Genomic DNA, 15,033 nt, shown 5'->3' with positions numbered 1-15,033 from the left:
AATTTATCTGCATCTGTAAACCGCTTGCTGTCATTTAACTCAAAATCCTTCGATCTTTGTGACCTCTTTCCTTCTGTTCTAAAACAGCATAAGCTGGTCACTCATTTATCACAGGAACCCGCTGGACACAGTTAACATGTAGGTTTCAACATGTAGGACAGTGAGGAACCTGCAGCACCATCCTGCAGAGAACCTGAGTCAGTCAAAGTGCAACCAGATTGTTAAAAACACTCAGTGGGGAAGAATTACTGCAGTGAAACGATGAAAAGGAGAAACGTGAAACGCGACAATTTGTCCCCCGACAGGAAGGACAGGAGGGCGGCTGGCGGCCGGAGGAAAGAGGGAACTCAGTGAGTAACTGCAACAAAGTGATTTTGTTTAGGGTTTCAGATCAAGATTATCTGTCTGCAGAGTTATATGAAGCTCTGCAGACGTTAAAACATCTTCAAGGCATTATTTTTTCCTCTTTTCTATAAATTGACTCAAAATTAGCACATAAATGTGAAATGGGTGGAAAATTTCTTCAAATAAAACCCTCAGAAGTGTGCATGTCCAGTGCAACCAAAGTTAGCACCTTTTTGACAAGAGTCCATGTTTTCATAATTATGAACACATGGTGAATTTCTGCTACTTTGTGGGAGCAGCAGAGATTCACCGCTCAGGTGGGAGAATCTGTCTGCTATCCATGCACTCCACCAAATCCTCCATTTACAGTTAAAAACAAGTCATAGGAATTCCTATTTGCAGTTTGTCCTCAGTCATGTAAAGTAGGGGTTCCCAAAGTGGGGGTCCGGACTCCCCAGAGGTCACAAGACACCAGCTGGAGGGTCAACACATTATTTTCTGAATCATCACAATGTGGCCGCTGAAGTTCATGGAGAAAAACAAAACGAATAACTGTTACATTACATCATTAAATGTGAACTGTTGATGAAAAAAAAATACTTCAATAAATTCTGCATTAAATAATGAAATATACTTTTTAGCAATTGAATTAAATAGTAAAATGTCCTGAATAAACTGTTAGGAAGTATTAGAAGAATGAAGATGTAATTTTAGGAGAATTTTCAACAATAAACATAACATAAAATATTATTATTATTATTACTATTATTATTATTATTATTATTATTATTATTATTATCCTGCTAATAACATGACTGTATTCTCATAAATAAACAAAATTCTTGTAGCCTCGTCCTAGTACTCCATTGCACAACTCACAGAAGAGATTATCTAAATAAGAACCACTTTTTGAAAATATTTTTTTGTCATTTTTAAGTTGCACTAAAACTGATTGGTGGGTTCTGACTGAGCGGTGTATTTCTGCACATGGCAGTAGGGCCACAAGGGGTTTGTTTTTGTTTTTTTCCTCAGATTATTTATCTACTTTTTTAGATTTTTTTTGTAAAAGAATTGTAAAATCATGCATAATTTTTATTACACAATTATTCATCACTTCATGTTGGTTAGTTACATAAATCTCAATACAATTGTTGCTGTAATGTGACTAGAAGGGCATAAATACTATTGCAAGGTTTTGTAGGGCAGCAAGTTAAAGCAGGCCTTCAGAATTTTTGTTTAAACTATATTCATCCATTTTCTGTACACCCTTGTCCCTAGTGGGGTCGGGATAAACTATATTCAATTCAGCCCAAATAACCATTTTGTAATAAATTAAATTAGCAGCAGTAGTTTTTCTTAATATTCTGAGTTTGTTTTTGTTAATCCCATTGGGCTCATTCAGTTCTTTTAGCAAACAGGAAGTTGTGAGCTTGTATCAGCACAATAAAATGTTCTTAATGAGCATCAGCTAATGAAGTAACTGGAGGTTTGGCTTGTAAAGATAAATATTGCTACAAAACTATTGCATTGTTTTCTTTCCTGCTGGATAATGAGTATGCAGAGTCACTGAGGTCCTTCTAACACACATTCACACAAACCCCAACACACTGATTTACTATGTAGTTACTCACTGACATGATGAATTATCCTGCCCTTTGCATCTGAGTTCTTTAACTCAACTCTGAACTACTTCCTCCTCTAACCTTTAGCCACAGCTACAATCCAGGTCAGAAGTTTATATCTTCAAATCACTGACGTGAATGTCGTTTTAATTTTAATGATTTACTTTGTTTTATTTTTCTGTGGCCGGATCAAACAACACACATCTTCAATGTTTGAGTTTATTAGGTTGGTACCGTACCAGAGGCTTGATGTTAGCTTGATTCAGCCGTTTTAGATCCAGTTTGGATGTGTTGTAAATCATCGTCCTCTTCGAATCTATGTTATAACTTCACTTTATATTTAGAATTTCTAAATTTTCTTTCTTATGCATTTAAAATAAGGTTTGTTACCATTTCTCTTTACATTGTTTTTGTCATTTTTCTTTGTTATTTATTTTACACTGGATGTTGACTCTTAATAGCACTGACTGAATAAATTAAAGTTTTTGTTATTACATGTTTGACCAAGTTTGTGAAGCTACTGGTGTATTGAAATGTGCTGTACTGGTGCAGAGTTATCAAAGAAATTTGTAATTCAATACATTTATGTCTGTGTTTAGCAAAGGAAATGTTTTAAGTCAATTCGGTATTGGTTTTTTGTAACGCATCGGTGGACTGATACTAAACCTCATATCTGTATCGGTTTTAGAAGTAAATAAAGTAAATCGGTGCATCCATAATTTTGTCCAATTTATATGAACCAAAACTGGAGCCTGAGTATCTCTGCAGTCGGTTCATTTTCATGGTCCAGCTCCATGTGATGAATTTGCCTTTAGTCACCCAGCCTGAAAGTATCTTCATAAAAACTTCAGGGACGTCAAATGAAGACTATTTTTCACCTAACCCTATTGCACTTTTTATGTTTATTAAAAATCTCTGACAAAGCTTTTGGACATATTTAACAAAGATAGGCATTAATAACGAAGCACTGAGTTAACTCATGGCAGCCTATTGGATTTTGGAATGAATGGCCGCCGGTGTGTTTCCCTTGAGCACAGTAAAGAGATCGTTCTTCAGCTAAGAGGGCTCTGCTGGCTGATTAGTACGTTAATAGAGGGATTGAAGGGAGGTATTGTCCATTAATTGGCTGTAGTCTGGAGCCTCTGGGGAGTCAGGACTCGCTTCGGTCACAGCCACAACTAGTGTGTAGCAGCTCAGAGTCTGCAGCTCAGAGTCTGCATCCGAACATGCGTCAGAGTCCCTCAGCTCTCCTCAGCAGGGGGCCACAGGCGGCAGCGTTGGTGGGTTAACGTCTCTGGACTATGTTTCCAGTTTTTTGACTATTTTTCAAGATGCAACTGGCAGAGAACAACTCTCTTTAATGACTTTCTAGTTAGTAATCAATGGGTGGTGATGTACTGTGTAGTGATCTCAGGCTGCTTCAGGGGACAGCGAGCAGCAGTTTGCTGTTCTGGAGCAAACAGGTGTGTGTATCGTTTATCCCAATAACTTCTGGGACAATTTTTATCAAGTAGAAAAATTTGTCATTGTAACCAGACGGAAACCAGATTAAAATGCTATAAATCCCAGGAGAGCTGTGTTAAAATATATTTTTGTTAAATGATAAACTGAAGAAGCAGCTAATATGAGATTAATAAAGTTTTCCAATGACTGCATGAGTAAAATAAGTGTCTTCTGATTACAGGTCCCCCTGGTGGTTAAAACGGGGATTACTGGCTGCTGTCGCTGTCTGCATCCTGGTGCCTGTCACATATAAAATAATGCCTGTATTGATTCAGGACATTATTCACACCTACCGACGTGAGTAAGGATCCTGTCTGCGTTATCCAGTATCTTAAATCTTCCAGCTCTAGAACAATGGGTCCCCTCCTCTCTGTGTGCAGTCAGCGTACCGTTCTTTGAGGATCTGAGCCGGCCTGCTGATTTCTCCCGCAATCACACCATCAACATGTACTTAACGTCAGAGGAGGGCATTTCCCTGGGCGTATGGTGAGCAGATGCCGAGTTGTTGCTTTTTCTTTCAGATTAAAAACTTGCAGCTCTGGGGGAAAATGAAAACACATCTTCATCTTGCTGATGAAGACGTGTTTTTTCCAGGCATACAGTTCCTGAAAGTCGGTGGAAAGAAGCTCAGGGGAAAGACCTGTTGTGGTACCAGAACACACTAAATGATGGAAATCCGGTTTTTATATATCTGCACGGAAACACGGGATCAAGGTAGGATAATTTATACATTTACATGTGATTCAAAATGTTTTATTATATTAATGTATGTTGATAATTCAAGCTAAATGTGAAACTCATATCATTCAGACTAGGGATGCCTGATATATCAATATTTGCAGTTTTTTATTGAAAGAAATTGATTTTGAAAAGTTTCTTTTTGTATCATCCCTAATTTAGACCCGTTAAACACAGAGGTGTACAGTTAAGGCATTTGTCCCTGTTCATGGTGAATTAAAGAGTTGAGTTTCTCTCAATGTTATTAAGTAATAATCACATTATATATTTATAAAACAATAAATATCATAATTTTACAGAAGGTCATGGTGAAAACAGATGTTTGTGGCATTGCAATCCTCCATAGATCCTCCATGAGGTTCAGTCAAGCACAGCAACACCATCGATCATTGATCTGGCTTTTACTACCTCTGGCAAGTCCTGCTGGAACATAAAACCAGCATCTACATGAAACCTGTCAGCATGAATTTCTCTAAATGTTCCTGTTGGACGACTGCGCTCACTGGGGACTCGATAAAACACAGAGGGGCTAGCATTTAGCTCGGCAGTCTCTGCTTCAAGAGCAACTCAACACAGGGAATGTAACAGCTGCAGCTCATGTATTTGAGGCTAATTCCTGTTACTTACACACAGTTTTTTTAAACCACAGGTTTTCCTTCCACTGTACTTTTCATTTGTATGCTTGAAAACAGCACTCCTGTTAAGCTGTCAACTGCCCTCAAACATTCGAGGAAATCTTGTAGATTTGATGGACCAACCGTCATGTAGATGTAATCCATCTACATGACACATGAAAGTCAATTATTAAAATAAGTAAACTTTTTTTAAACACGTCTTCATGAGTTTTTACCAGTATGCAGTAAAATGCTTTAAACAAAAGCAAATACTAGATTTTAATTGAATACAATTAACTCAGATTTTTCACCCCAACCCAATGAGGGAAAAATAAAGTAAAAAATCCCACATAACAGCTTTAAAACAGTTTAGCGTCACATACATAATAATCAACAGATAAAAACATATCATCTCTATAAGATATAAGATACAGAAGTTTCTTCAATGTCAGTTATTTAAAAATGCAAGAATAGGGTTACAAATCTCTTTAAATTTAGCTGATTTTTACTTTTCAATGTTCTATTGATGCACCTCTTTATAATATTTAGCACGTAATACCCACACTGCCACATGTATTTGCTGCTGTTTTTAGTTTTTTATTAATTTGTTTGCTAATTAATTTCCACAGGACAGCTCCACACCGAGTTGGAGTGGCAAAAGTGAGTAATCACCAACACTAATGAATTAATCTTTTAGCTGGAGAGATGACAGTGTGGTTTATGATTCTAGATAATAATAATTTACACTGTGTGTCAACAGTTACTGAGTGCGCTGGGTTACCATGTGGTGGTGCCTGACTACAGAGGTAGGAGCTTTTTACAGATTCACGTCTCTGTTCCCTTCTCTCCACACAGATCCACAGCATTTTGCTTTAATTTTTCTCTCTCTGAAGCCATATGATCCCTGTAGACCAGTGTAGTTGTTCTTGATGACTTGTTTGCTGTGAAGCAATCAAAAAGACAGCAGTTCAACCTCAGGTCAGTGGAGGGAGCAGGTTTCCCTCTGAATTACAGTACTGCCATCTAGTGGCGGGGACACGCAGCATCCCTGTGGTTGTGTGAGTGAGCAGGAACTGATGTGAAAACCCTTGGCAGGTTTTGGAGATTCCACCGGAGAGCCGACTGAATCCGGCCTGACTACAGACGCCATGCACGTGTACAACTGGGTCAAAGCACGCAGTGGGGACAGCCTGGTGGTCATCTGGGGACACTCTCTTGGCACTGGGTCAGCTAAAAAACACACTGGCACTTATACAAACTTTTATATTTCAAATGTTTTTACACATTTTGTATTTGGTAGATTTTGTATTTAAACTTTTAGCTTCTAACCTGAGTTTTCTGAGATTTTAGCCCATTACTGAGAAACAGAGTCAGATTTGTGGTTTGTAGGCTGCCTTGGTTTGTCATAGTATTTGTGATGGTCACTCCAAAACCTTTTAGTTTTTTTGTCCTTGACCTACTTTGTAACTAATTTAGTAATGTTAGATCACAGACCCATTCGATGAATTAGAATATTATTGAAAGCACATTCATGCTGCACCGGTTTGTGACCTCCATAACTTTCAACACATTGTCAGTTCCCAGATAGCGAGACACATCAAACAGTGTCCAGGTCTGAGATTATCCTCTAATGGGAATTTCTCTTTGATTGATTTGGTTATCTCTATGCGTAAAGCTGAAAATGTCTGCACGTCTGCACCAGTTGGCCAGGTGTTTGAATTATAATCTCTCAAAATGACTGATGACCTTCTGATTTTTTCATTTCATCAACGTTATAAAAAAAGTAAAAGATGTAAAATATTAATTCTACGTGATGCCTGTTTCTTTCTTAAGCAGTATGATTTCATTTCCAAGCTGTTAACACAGCTGATCCTGGCACCTTCAGACAACTAGAAATTGGACCCATAGGTAAACCAGATTGGTCTTGGCTGTTTTTTCTGATTTAAAGCCAGACATTGAGAGAAAAAAGTTCATATGTGTTGTGTTTCAAACTGTGTGTGGCAATAATATGATTTCAGTTGTATCATTTACCAGATAAAGCTTTAAGCTTGACTAAAATTTGCTTGGTAAGGAGGTGAAAACTGGACAAACTGAAGCCTGTGTTTCTGTGTAGGGTGTCCTCTAACACTGCAGTCAAACTGCTTGAGGAAGGTACGTTTTACGACCTCTGATCTCCAGCAAACGCAGAATCTGAGGGCATGATGCTACAGTCTGAATGCTAATTTCTTCTTTCCAGTTTAGGCGTTGTTTGTGATGGTGTGATCCTGGAGGGGGCATTCAATACTGATCAACAACATTTGCCATATAATATGTTCAGCTGGGTATGCTACGCTAACCAAGCATTTTTTTCACATTTGCTGCATGTGCTGTTTTGTTGCTAACAACTTTGCAATGTTTATTTCTGTGTTTAAAGTATTACTGGAGATTTCCAGGCATTAAGCGCTTGGTCAGTTTCCTATGGGAAGGAAAAATGCCCGTCTTTCCCACAGAACACAAGTGAGTTAGTTAATATTGGCAAATATCACAAGAAGGGGATTTTCTGTTAATAATGTTCTTAATTATATTCCACAGTTTGAAGAAAATGAAAAGTCCGATATTGTTCCTCCATTCAGAGGACGATCACTTAGTTCCCATTGAGATTGCTCGTCGGGTACTGCTTTTTATTACCTTACCATGAAGCAATATTTGCAGTAATGACTATAATTAATGCAATGACTATATTGTTTTGTTGTTTTCAGACCTATGAGGTTGCTGCAAATGCCCAAAGTAAAGACAGAGTCAAGCTTGTGACATTTGACGGTTCTCTGGGGTATCTACACAACGGCTTGTATCGGGATCCAAAGCTGCCTGGTGTCTTAAAGTGAGAAAACATTTGTCAGACACTGTTTAGTAGGAATACTTTATTTTAAAAAGAAGCACTCTTTAAGTTCCTGGTTTCATAACAGGACAAAATAAAATGGTCAGATTTTTACCAGGTTCTAATTTCAAGTGTACTAAGCTCACAGGAGTCCCATCATTGTCTTACATACAAGTGAAGCCAGAATGGAAATTGCTGTGTAAGAACAAGTATACCCCATGTTCTTGCAATTTGTAGAATCATCTTTAGGAGAAAATACCTGAAGCAGTTCAGGCTCAGAGCTTTGAATGAGCCACTGAAGCACATTCTTTCTTTCCTTTTTATTCAATTTGTTGCAGATTTGCTGCTGATTGTTAAGATCATTGTCAGTTGATGACCTCATGTTGGCCAAGCATGTAGTACCCTATATCTCTGCTAGCTATGCACATCTAGAGACTAAAAATATTGTCCATTCTTATTTGCAGAAGCATTTATCTGTCATCACAATGTCTGTATTTCTGGACTCATTTCAAGTCTTTTGCAGTCCCTAGCAGGTTCTGTACTAGGATTGTCTTGTATTTAGCTCCATCCATCTTCCCATCAATTTTGACCAGCTTCCCTATCTGTTGAAAAAGATCCACCCAACAGAATGATGCTGCCACCACCATGTTTCTCTGTGAATTTGGTGCTCATGGTGTGCAGTAATCGTCAAACAGAAAGTTTAAAATGTAGTTAATGTTTGGTCTTGTTTGTGCAGAGTATGTTTACTGTTGCTCCTACATGGCTTGGTGCAAATTGCAAACAGGATTTCTTATAGTTTTATTTCAACTACGGCATTCCTCTTGTCACTCTTCCTTGAAGGCCAGATTTTTGGAGTAGCCAAAAATTGCTGTCATGTTGTCAGATTCTCATCAGCTACTTTAGAGTTACAATTACCTCTTGACTGCTTTTCTGATCAATGCTTCCCGGACGAGCCCCCAATTGTTACCATACTACAAAAGCAAAGAGCAGCCAATTGTTCTAAAATCCTGGACGAGCCCCCAGTTTGTATGACCAGGCCATATAATCAGTGTTGCAAAGGGAACATAAATGCCAAACCTAGCCACCAGGATCATAATAGCTCTTCTTTTTCGGTTTCAGTTTTGGAAAACATCCATGTCTTGGTAGGCCTGGAGTTCATCCATCCTCTCTCCATGTTCAGATAATGGATTGAACAGAGCTCTGAGACATGTTCAAACCTTGAGATGTTGTTTTAGAACCTAACCCTGTTTTAAAAGTCTCTACAACTTCTTCCTTGACCTGCCTGCTGTATTCATTGATCTTCATGATGCTGTTCTGTAATTTTCTCTGAGCTCTGTTTTCACAGAGTGAATGGCACACATGTATCATGTCTTTTTAAACGCTTGTGGTTTTATGTAATTTTAGAACCATTTAGTAACCAGAAAAGTTATGTGCTCTTATTATAAACCTAGAAAGAGTGTCATGCATTTTAAAATTGATCTGATGTTTCATTTCCATAATATGAACAATGTTTTCTTTCATGTCTGCTCTACAGGGAGTTTGTGAATTCATTGTAGCATCGGAAACAGCACTGGGACCTTGGACAAAGAGTAACCTGAATGCAACATGAACCTAAAGTATTTTTAAGGTGTCCTCCTCTGATGAGTGTAACAACTTCTGAGATCAATTAAATACAAGCCAAAACAGCAAAGCAAGGAGCCCTGGAAATGATGCCAGATACAAATAAAGTGATTTCCTTATCAATTGCTTGCATGTTGGATCCATCTTTTAGCTACTTTGCTGATCCTTTTCGACATAAATGGGTGGAAATGTAGCTTAAATGATAACTTTTTCACTTTATGTGTTTTTGTGTGGCTATGACACACCAATTAACCAATGAAGAATTTAGATCACCCAGAAAACAATCTTGAGAAAAACTCAAATGGTTGAATTTCCACTTTAAGAGGAAAATATTAAAAGATATATCCAAGAAACCCAGAGACATATTTGGTGTACTATTCTAATTTTTTGTGTATTTGTTCACATGTATCTTTGATGGCATTTTCTGAATTTTCCATGAAAATTTGATAATTTGATAATCAACACATTGGCCATCACCAGGAGGGGGCAGTATTACATTACATTACACTTTGATATAATCCAAATGCTTATGTCAACAATCATCACTTATTACAAGGTGCTAAAGGTTAGGCTTTTCAATTTACTAGTTTAGGAATACAAATACTAAATATTGTTTCAGACGTTCATGTGTTTTCATGAGAATATTTCTTTAAAACAATATATTAAAAATACAAACTATTATGTTGTGAGAGTTTGGTGTGACTCATCTATTTCACCATCCTCTTACTGACATCTAACCATCAGCAGCAAAGGCACGGCGCAGTCCCCATCAAGAAAGCAAATTCCTGCAACATCTCATCCAGGTAGAACAGAACAGCCTGCAGCCCTCAGGCCTCCTGGATCCCCAATATTTACATTCAACTGATATTAATGTCTGTGGAAAGAGTCACATTTGTAGTTTTACCTGAAAAAAGAAAGAATATTGTATGTTTTCACAAGTGAGTTTGTTCTGTTGATGTTAAGGTCAGCTGGTTCATCTTGTACAGATCTTAAAGTGACCTAAACCTAATAAATATTTCATCAATTAGTGAGAACCAGCCCATAAGACCAGGTCCCATTGTTTCCTCTTAAGTGTTTACTTTGTGCAGAAAACAATGAAACAACATTTTCTCTTTGTGAAGATTTCAATCATTTTAATCTGCTCAGTTCATAATTGAATACTCGTTTTTTTGTTTTTAAATTGTTGAATAAAACACATCAAATATTTCTAAATGACCATATAAATACTGCAGAGGATTAAAACAGGTCCTTGTTAACAAGTGCAAGTTAACTTTTAAAAAATTACACTATAAACACATTTTAAACACTGTACAGAGTTAATATAGTCAAATAAAGCAGGCGTGTATTTACATTCTTACAGAACAAATTTAAGCATTTTTTCCTATTCATTGATAGACATCTATTGTCTATCATCTTCATAATCCATTTAAAACCAGTTGGTCACCAGTCCTCAAACTGGATGGGTTGCTCAATTTTGATGTTAGCAATGGAAGCATTGACATCTTGGGGCATCACACAAAAAATGTGATTTTTGTACCGTGGAGACACACCTGAACTCAGAACGTACCTGTGCTACAGTTCAATCTAAGCAACAGATTAATTAGCTAATAAACTACAAATCATACAACAGGGGTCTCAAACTCCAGTCCTCGAGGGCCGCAGTCCTGCAACTTTTAGATGTGCCTCTGCTGCACCACACCTGAATAGAATAATTAGGTCATTAGCAAGGCTCTGGAGAAATTATCTACACGAGGAGGTCATTAAGCCGTTTCATTCCAGTGTTTTGTACCTGTGGCACATCTAAAAACTGCAGGACAGCGGCTGGAGGACTGGAGTTTGAGACCCCCGTCATACAACTAAACAAATATGTTACTTAAATAAAATGTTTTAATATTAAAAGTGAAGACTGTTGAATTGAATACCAACAAATAAATACTTCACAACCAAATGGAGCTGTGCAGTTTGAGTCATCATACCGCAGTTATTTTCTGTCCTGTGTGGATTCTCATGTGTCTGCTTAAATGTGACTTACAGCTAAATCTGTGTCCACAAAGATCACAACAGAACGGTTTCTGTCCTGTGTGGATTCTCATGTGTTTGTTTAAGGTAGTTTTACGACTAAATCTATTTCCACAGAGATCACAACAGAAAGGCTTTTGGCCTGTGTGGATTCTCATGTGTGTGATTAAACTAGATTTATGGCTAAATCTGTGTCCACAAAAATCACAACAGAACGGTTTCTGTCCTGTGTGGATTCTCATGTGTGTAGTTAAAAGTGATTTTTGTCTAAATCTGTGTCCACAAACATCACAGCAGAAAGGTTTTTCTCCTGTATGGATTCTCATGTGTGTGTTTAAATGTGAACTATGGCTAAATCTGACTCCACAAACATCACAACAGAAAGGTTTTTCTCCTGTGTGGATTCTCATGTGTGCATTTAAATTCCATTTTCCAAAAAAGATTTTGCCACAGTCTTCACAGTTAAACTCCCCTCCTGCCTGTACCTTTCTTCGTGGGTTAACATTTTTGTTCTTTGTAAAACATTTCTTAATATCCAGTGAGCTTGGAGAGACTATTTCTGAATCTTGTTTGTTAACTAGGTTTCCATCTGACTCAGGAGCTCTGCTCTCCTTCCAGTCATTGTCCATGTCCTCAGTTTCCAGTCTGGAGTCTGCCAAGTCTTTCCTTTCAGAGACATGGTGCTTTACATTATCATCCTCTTTATTGCTTTTGGTGTCGTCAGACTCTAAGGAGTTGGAACCATCTCCATGATCTTCTATCCTGATGGATTCTCCTCTGTTTTTTTCTGGAAGGTCTCCGTCTTTAATTTGCTCTTGATAAAGCTGTGAGAGCAGAGGAGACTGTTCACCATCCTCACTTTTCAGGCCATTTTCAAACTCCTCCTTCACTTTGTGCAGCTCTCCCCCTAAGCTGATGCAGACATCCTCATCTTCCTTCTTTATGTGGCAGAGTTTTGGGTCATGCCGATCAGAACTAGGATTTTCATCTTCTGTGTCTTCTTTTTTAACCACCAGGATCTGCTTAACATCTGCAGGAAACATTGAAACAAGCAATCAAAAGTTATTTTTGGACCAGAGTGGAAACTTCAGTCACATCTCTGACTGCTTGGATTTGTTGTTCCAAATCAAGGATTTATGTGGGGACATTTATGCTTGTATACAAGGAGCTAACATAATAGTGTAAGTGATGGTAGTGTCTAGTGTGCAATTCGTGTTGCAAGGGATGGAGAACAAATAGCCACACATAATATTGACTTTAATAAGCAAATTCAAATACTTGATTACATTTGCTTTATTCAGTACTTTACCACATGTGGTGAGACTTACCCATGACGGTGGGCTCCAGCTTCATACAGACGGCCTGAGGGATGCGATTTCCAGAAATGGTCTCAATGGAGGAAATTCCTCTTCCAGAGGTTTTGTCTCTATGCATCAATCCATCTGACTGGAGGCTGTTTCCCAGGCAATTCGGCTCCAAACAGCCAGCGTCAGTCTGAGCACCAATAAAACATGTCATGTAGCATCAAAGAGGGAAACTACCAAATGGATACAGAAAAGGCAACGCATCACATAATTACTATAGAGACATTGTAATCAACCCTTAGCCAATAAATTGAAGAAGCAAGAAATGGGATATTTAAAGCTACTGAGGACGAGAAGATGCAGCGTGAAGTGGAAATGTATCTTTTGCCAAAATTAGTAATGAAAATGAATAAATGGCTTGATAAAGTAATTAATGTTATAAATCCAAAAAAATTCCAGTTATTTGACTATCCAGTGTGACATAGTTATATTTGTTTATCATTTTCAATAGTATTTAACAATATAACTAATTTACTTTACCATTTCATTTCCAGTATTATTGTTTTATTATTTTATTTTTTAGGTAAAGTATTGCATTTATTTTACCTGTGTTCATTTTTTATGTCTCTTTTTTAAATGATACATTGGTTTATTTTGTCTTCTAATATTTTTTTTTTATTTTAACTTTTTCTCCTGTCCATTTGTTTACAGACAAATAAATAGGAGATTGATTGTGAGAGGTTGACACACAGCTCTAATTTGTTGTCGTTCTCTGACTTTCTAATTGTCATTTTAGCTGCTCTCTCTACCTGCTTGGTTCTGAAGATATTCAGTAAGAAATGGACTACGTGTGATATTAATTGTAGATATTGTCCTTTAGCTGAAGACATTAATTACTGTTGCTGTTAATCTTGGATTCTCTCTTCTCTTTTGTTTCCATGATCAAAACATAGCAAAAATTATGAGAAAGTGCAGCTAATAACAGTTGAGCTGTTACAGGCTGGTGTGATTTGTTCTGACTATGCAGCTCACATTACTGGTACTTTGTGAACAACACGGGATCTAGTGATAGCCTCGGGATCTTAGAACAATGACGGCTAGACTAGATTGCTTAACAACCAAATGATAGTCGATGATGATTTTTTCCTAAAATATTGTGATCGCAGAAAACCTAAAATGTACACTTCAGCTTACATTATTGCTGCCGTTTATGCGTCTTTGCCGTTTTAGTTATTTTATTCTTGCATACTCAGATGTGAACTGGAAATAGCCTGTAGCAATTTGAACTACGGTCGATAGTGTTCTTGCATGGAGATGCTTGGCACTGAATGCTGCTATGTAGACATCAGAGATGTTAAACTTAATTGTCATCTGCGGCTACAGAAATATGTTCTTAGAATTGGAAATATGAGGGAATTCAGAAAACTGATTTGTTACGTTCGCAGTATTTTTATTCAGGCATCGGCATAGCCACCTATCCTTGGTAAACATTGATTTGAGCAGAGCTGCTACTTTCCATCACAAGTGCAGATACCTTATTACACGTCTTACACGGTTTATTAAATATTAACCAACATCCTTGTCATATTAATATTGACTAACAGGAAATATAGCTACCCGTTTGCCGAAAATGGTTTCATGTTCAAAATGAACGAACACATTTGGAGTTAAAATATTAGCTTTGTTTCCGATTCGCTTTTTAAGAAAACCCAAACTGAGAAAACATAAATGTTCTTACCATTTTCTTTATTTTGTGGTCGTGCAAAAAGGAGGCAAAAATTTGTAAACGCTTAGATTTATAAGACCTCCTCCTTCGTCCTCGAGTGTTTTATTGGTTGTTGGCAAGTAACGTTAAGTATGCATTACTGCCACCTACTGGTACGGAGTATGGTTCATGAGAATTTAATTTCTACCTATCGTAAAAATTTATCCACACATTTACACATAATTATAACTACTATATACAATCTAATTTTATGAAACAATTTAGTTTTCTTTAAATCTAATAATGACTTGAATATGTTAGTTACCTAAGTTCTTTTTCAATGTATTAATAATACTCATTAATATTTTCAAACTCTCCTCACAGCTTCTCATTTTCATATTTATGGCATTCTAATATAACATGCTCTATTGTTTCATATTTCTCACAGTGATCACATTTACCAATATACTTTTGTATCTAATGAATATCTATAAAGTAAGGTTGATCTTTTTTCTTGTTAATGATACATTATTATTGCTTATGGTAAAACCCAGAGTGGTATAACTGATATTGGTGTTTGGCTAATTTCTGGGCTATTCATTTGAAAATCTTTTCTTTTCTTTTGAATTATCCATCCAAAACTCCTCATTTCTTTTTTTTTTTCTTTTCCGAGCATGACTTTAAAATTTCCCGTGCTGGACGACCC

At 37.1% G+C, this 15,033-nt stretch overlaps 2 protein-coding genes across 3 annotated transcripts; one reads left to right on the top strand and one right to left on the bottom strand.

Moving 5' to 3' along the window:
- Positions 1 to 74: 74 nt before the first annotated feature.
- On the top strand, positions 75 to 9,422 carry LOC114138562 (monoacylglycerol lipase ABHD12). Its single transcript, XM_028007916.1, has 13 exons — positions 75 to 350; positions 3,652 to 3,767; positions 3,851 to 3,956; positions 4,065 to 4,184; positions 5,452 to 5,482; positions 5,583 to 5,628; positions 5,918 to 6,047; positions 6,936 to 6,973; positions 7,064 to 7,143; positions 7,236 to 7,318; positions 7,394 to 7,472; positions 7,561 to 7,682; positions 9,214 to 9,422. The coding sequence occupies exons 1-13, from the start codon at positions 262 to 264 to the stop codon at positions 9,233 to 9,235; spliced, it is 1,062 nt and encodes a 353-aa protein (XP_027863717.1). The 5' UTR covers positions 75 to 261; the 3' UTR covers positions 9,236 to 9,422.
- Positions 9,423 to 11,147: 1,725 nt separating this feature from the next.
- LOC114138557 (zinc finger protein 37-like) lies at positions 11,148 to 14,464 on the bottom strand. 2 transcript variants are annotated; one of them, XM_028007909.1, is made up of 3 exons: positions 14,361 to 14,464; positions 12,647 to 12,812; positions 11,148 to 12,348 (listed from the first exon to the last, which is right to left on the bottom strand). In XM_028007909.1, the coding sequence occupies exons 1-3, from the start codon at positions 14,361 to 14,363 to the stop codon at positions 11,270 to 11,272; spliced, it is 1,248 nt and encodes a 415-aa protein (XP_027863710.1). In that variant the 5' UTR covers positions 14,364 to 14,464; the 3' UTR covers positions 11,148 to 11,269. The 2 variants fall into 2 exon arrangements, with proteins under 2 accessions (XP_027863710.1, XP_027863709.1); XM_028007908.1 differs by having other exon boundaries at positions 12,647 to 12,855; positions 14,361 to 14,458.
- Positions 14,465 to 15,033: the final 569 nt, after the last annotated feature.

The sequence above is a fragment of the Xiphophorus couchianus genome, chromosome 22 (genome assembly GCF_001444195.1).
Source record: "Xiphophorus couchianus chromosome 22, X_couchianus-1.0, whole genome shotgun sequence".
NCBI classification, from domain to species: Eukaryota; Metazoa; Chordata; class Actinopteri; order Cyprinodontiformes; family Poeciliidae; genus Xiphophorus; species Xiphophorus couchianus.
This window is presented reverse-complemented; position numbering and strand designations above follow the sequence as displayed.